Source organism: Mytilus californianus, unplaced genomic scaffold, assembly GCF_021869535.1.
Source record: "Mytilus californianus isolate M0D057914Y unplaced genomic scaffold, xbMytCali1.0.p SCAF_7, whole genome shotgun sequence".
NCBI lineage: Eukaryota > Metazoa > Mollusca > Bivalvia > Mytilida > Mytilidae > Mytilus > Mytilus californianus.
Window position 1 is genome coordinate 4,553,808 of NW_026262723.1, and position 4,324 is coordinate 4,558,131.

The 4,324-nt window shown below is 31.9% G+C and overlaps 1 protein-coding gene across 1 annotated transcript; it reads right to left on the minus strand.

Moving 5' to 3' along the window:
- Positions 1-281: 281 nt before the first annotated feature.
- On the minus strand, positions 282-3,784 carry LOC127708250 (uncharacterized). Its single transcript, XM_052213093.1, has 2 exons — positions 3,010-3,784; positions 282-1,540 (listed from the first exon to the last, which is right to left on the minus strand). Exons 1-2 carry the CDS (start codon positions 3,092-3,094, stop codon positions 1,026-1,028), a joined length of 600 nt encoding a protein of 199 aa, XP_052069053.1. The 5' UTR covers positions 3,095-3,784; the 3' UTR covers positions 282-1,025.
- Positions 3,785-4,324: the final 540 nt, after the last annotated feature.

The window sequence follows — 4,324 nt, forward strand, 5'->3', positions numbered from 1 at the left end:
CTATAGCTGTTAATTTCTGTGTCATTTGGTCTCTTGTGGAGAGTTGTCTCATTGGCAATCATACCACATCTTCTTTTTTATATTTACATCAACAGATATAAACAATTCACCAAAGTCAAGGTGAGACAACAAAACTTAGTTGTAAGATCTCTGAAATTTTTTACACGGTACAAGTTTTTCTAATTGTTGGAGATTGTATGGTGACAGTAACACCTGTAACTACTTAACCCATTTCTTATGCACTTTGGTTCGATAAACTCACTGAATATCATACCACATCTCCTTATTTTTATATGCATTACAATTTACATGTGCATGTAATTGTAAATAATATTTATATATATATATCAGAACAAACTTCATTGCGTCACTTTTATTTATGCATCCATTGGCACAATACAAGTTCTAAAATTACACAACATAAAACAACTAAATGTTATTTCAGATGAAAGTTTTGTTTCAGTTCCATTCATAGGATTTATTAGAATTTTGTATGTTTTGCAAAGTCCAATGTTTAGCTCTATGTGCACGTGTTAATTGGAGACTTTTCTATCCCGTATAAGAGTTTTGGAACTAATTCTGTTTCTTTTTTTGAAAAAAGTGAGCAAACAAATCTTGCACATTTAAACCTTTGTCTGCCATCACACTGTCACCTGGATCACATAATTGAACTATTCTACATCTTTCAACTATTTCACAGTCACTGGTACAACCAACATATGCATTAGAGACATAGTTGACTAAACCACCAGGTGTCGAACATACAAGTATTTTCAGTGTTTCTGTTTTTATATGATGAAAAGGTTGCCTGAGCTCTAGGAGCTTTAGGTTTTATCACGGGATATTCTGTGCTGTCAATAATAATCCAAGTTGTAGGAAACTTTAATTCTAAGTTGGATGGCGAAAAATACCTGACTAAACCACTAAATGGCCAAGTGTTAGCCTCACGCCACTGTTTAGACATAAAAACAATCCATGTTTACACAATATTCTTAACACTAGTTTCAATCTAGAATCTAGACAGTTCAAAGTTGGTTGTATAATGCATCAATTTCATCAAAGTCATAAAAAAACTGATTTTCAAATGACACCCTATCAATTTGAAAATATGTGTATCTCAAACAATGTGCTGTTGGACCAAGTGTGGTCAAAACAAATAAAAATTTAGTATACAACTCTAAACCGGTATAAAAATGCATGGCTGTGTCACGTGTCTTCATTTCAAAATTCTCTGCTGAAAATATAGGCATTGATGGTGTTTGCGTAATTCCATCTGTGAAGCTCAACATTAGCTCGGCAGTTGGTGGTGGACAGTCATAAATCCTGTCTGCAGAATGAATTACTTCTTCAGGAAAACCAACTTTACAATCAAAACGTTCCTCTAGATTTCTACTACAATATTCATCAAGTTTAGTTCTTTTGTTTTCACAGAAAACTGCCCTGATTTTTCTTTTTGGGGACGATTCAGTCTCTTGCTTGGTCCAGGAAAATAGGCTGGGATTGGCAGTAGACTTAAGTCTCTGTATGGTGGGTTTGTGCCCTGAAAAAGGTTATAAAACATTTGTTTTTTGATAATTAAATGAACTTCCATTAGCAATGCATACTTTGTACAGAAGCAAGTTAACTCGTACCATTGTAAACTCGTACCACGTAAACTCGTACCAACGTAAACTCGTACCACTGGGAAGTCGTACCAATCAGAACTCGTACCACTGCAAACTCGTACCATTAAAAATATATTCAAAAATACGAAAGTTTTATGATTTTTTTTTTGGTAAACTAAATAAAAAAAGTTGAATTACTTGAATTTTATACTAGATTTTAATGAAAACTTAGACAAAAATATGAATGTTTTATGATTATTATTTTTTTAAGCTTTATACAAAAAATTAAAATATCTTTGAAATTTATACCAGATTTTAATGAAAACTTAGACAAAAATACAAATGTAATTTCTTAATTACCATGCTAATAAATATATTAAATTCCTTTGATTGTGTGATTATTGGTTGATTATTAACTAATCAACTTGTTTTTTTTTATCTTTAACTAATCAACTTGTATAATCATATAAGCATGGTCATACATATTCTGCTGAAATGTGCTGAATATTGTATAAAAATAAATTTCATACTTTCTAACTGTTGGTCATAAACAATTTTAAACCTTTAAAACACAATCAATAAATTCTTTCATTAAATAAAATTCCTTTTAGAAACAATAGAAAAATACCCAAATCTATTCAATGTTACTGATTTGGAATGATTAAAAATTAAATCAAATAGTTGTCAGTAAAAGTTTAAAAAAGAGTCTATTCAAGGGAGACAACAAAGCCAATCTGCCACGGTTTTCTCTATCCAATTAGACAAGGAAAATTAGCTACAAATTGGTTATTGTAATTTCAAATTATATACATTTTACAGACTTGTTTAGTGGTACGAGTTGACATTGGTATGAGTTACAATGGTACGAGATAACTATAATTCCTTTGTACTCGTAACCTGGCAAAATATTAACTAGATTTATTCATTACAATCTGGATAAAACTATTTTAGCATGATTCAATGTACATCAAAATGTATGTTATGTAAATCCAAAGGACAAACAATGAGAGACGTATGCAACAAACATACATTGTTTGTACCTAAATAACTATAATATAGATGAGAGCATGTCATTGTTTTGTTCCTGTTAACATTGTCATTGATATTTTTCAAGAAAGTCTATGAGGCAAAGCTTATGCATTCCTGTCATTACTACATAAGCATAATTACTGCTAAAATAATTCTCAGTATGATATACCTCTTGTAAGAAATCATTATAATTGTAGCAAGCACCAAAAAATCTCAAACAGATCACATTCAATCGTAATCCAAAAAATTATGACGTCTTGAATTAACCACCCCCTTTTATTCTAAAACGATAATTGCGGTTGTAAACTGACTTTGGTTTATTCGCATGGCGATTACATTTATAACTATATATTTTAAAAAGAAAATAGAGTTTTACCATGAACAGTTTCCTGCACGTAGTCTTTTTCAGTAAAATGTGCTTTGCAAACAACAGCTGATTGAGATGGACTCCACGATTTCATCGTGTTCTCGTCCAATCTGCGTATGGGCCATGGCGTTGATCCAACTTTTCCTTCTTTTTAAGTCATTTGGAAATGCATGTCCTCCTCTTAAATGACATCCAGGTACACAACAACAAGTACTTGGCATCGTTAATTAAAAATGCAACTGTAATAGTTGCACAGTGCAGAAACCGGAAGTTGAAGTACAGGATCGGCTACCACGGCGCCACCTATTCAGGAACGATAATTTGCTACTTTATATAACTGCGAAATAACAATAACGTTAGACGGGTTCGCGTGCATAAACAGAAATGCGCTTTAAATTGTATAATATAATTCATGTTCAGTCGACCTTTAATTATTATATCAACGACTGAAATGATTTATAAACATCTAGAGTGCAGATAACACTCGAAATTAACCCGTCCTCTTTCCACAAGGAATTCAAATAATTCTAGTTTGTCAATCGGTTGACTGCTTATAATGTAAAATACAAATATATCAAAAGTTTTTAAAACTAACAAAACACAATGATCGTTTCTCTATTTCCCAATGTAAATGAAATGAGACAAAAAACATTTTATACCACAATAAGAAGAGGAGAGAATCAACATTTTCCGGATCTACTTGGAGCTAAATGACCCCCCACGTAGATAAGTTGGATATCGCGGAAAGAAATATTAACACGGCAACTAGAAAGGCATTAAAGCACTGCCTTTAAAAACGACAACGAATGATGTTACTAAACTTAAAGCTTTGACGTTTGTGTCAAAAAAAATCTAAAAACATTTCCAAATACACTACAGAAAATACAAATCAAGTCAACTGTTCCTTAAAGATAGCTTTTTTGGAAGACTCGGTTTTTCTGTATAATTTCTGTATGTTCTAATGTAAAACTAGGTCCCGCCGGCTCTAGAAGTAACAACTTCAGGTAAATAGCTTATTGATTTTAAAATTCCTCTGAAATAATTGTTCCATCTATTTTTGAGATTTTCAATGAAATAATATTTTGCAGTTTGGCAAATCAGAAAATCTACTTATGTTTTAGGCGGCTTTCTTAGATATCCGCTCCGAACAAAAGTTATAAACCGATATTTGTGGTATTTGGTCTTATTTACTAGTACTCCAAGTCACCGGATTATGTTCAAATAGAACGAGTGCATTGTAATTGATAAAGTTAACATGGACCTTAACCAAGTATTCTTTAAGCGGAAGCTTAACCTGTATAACTGACGTTTTTCTGAAGATTTC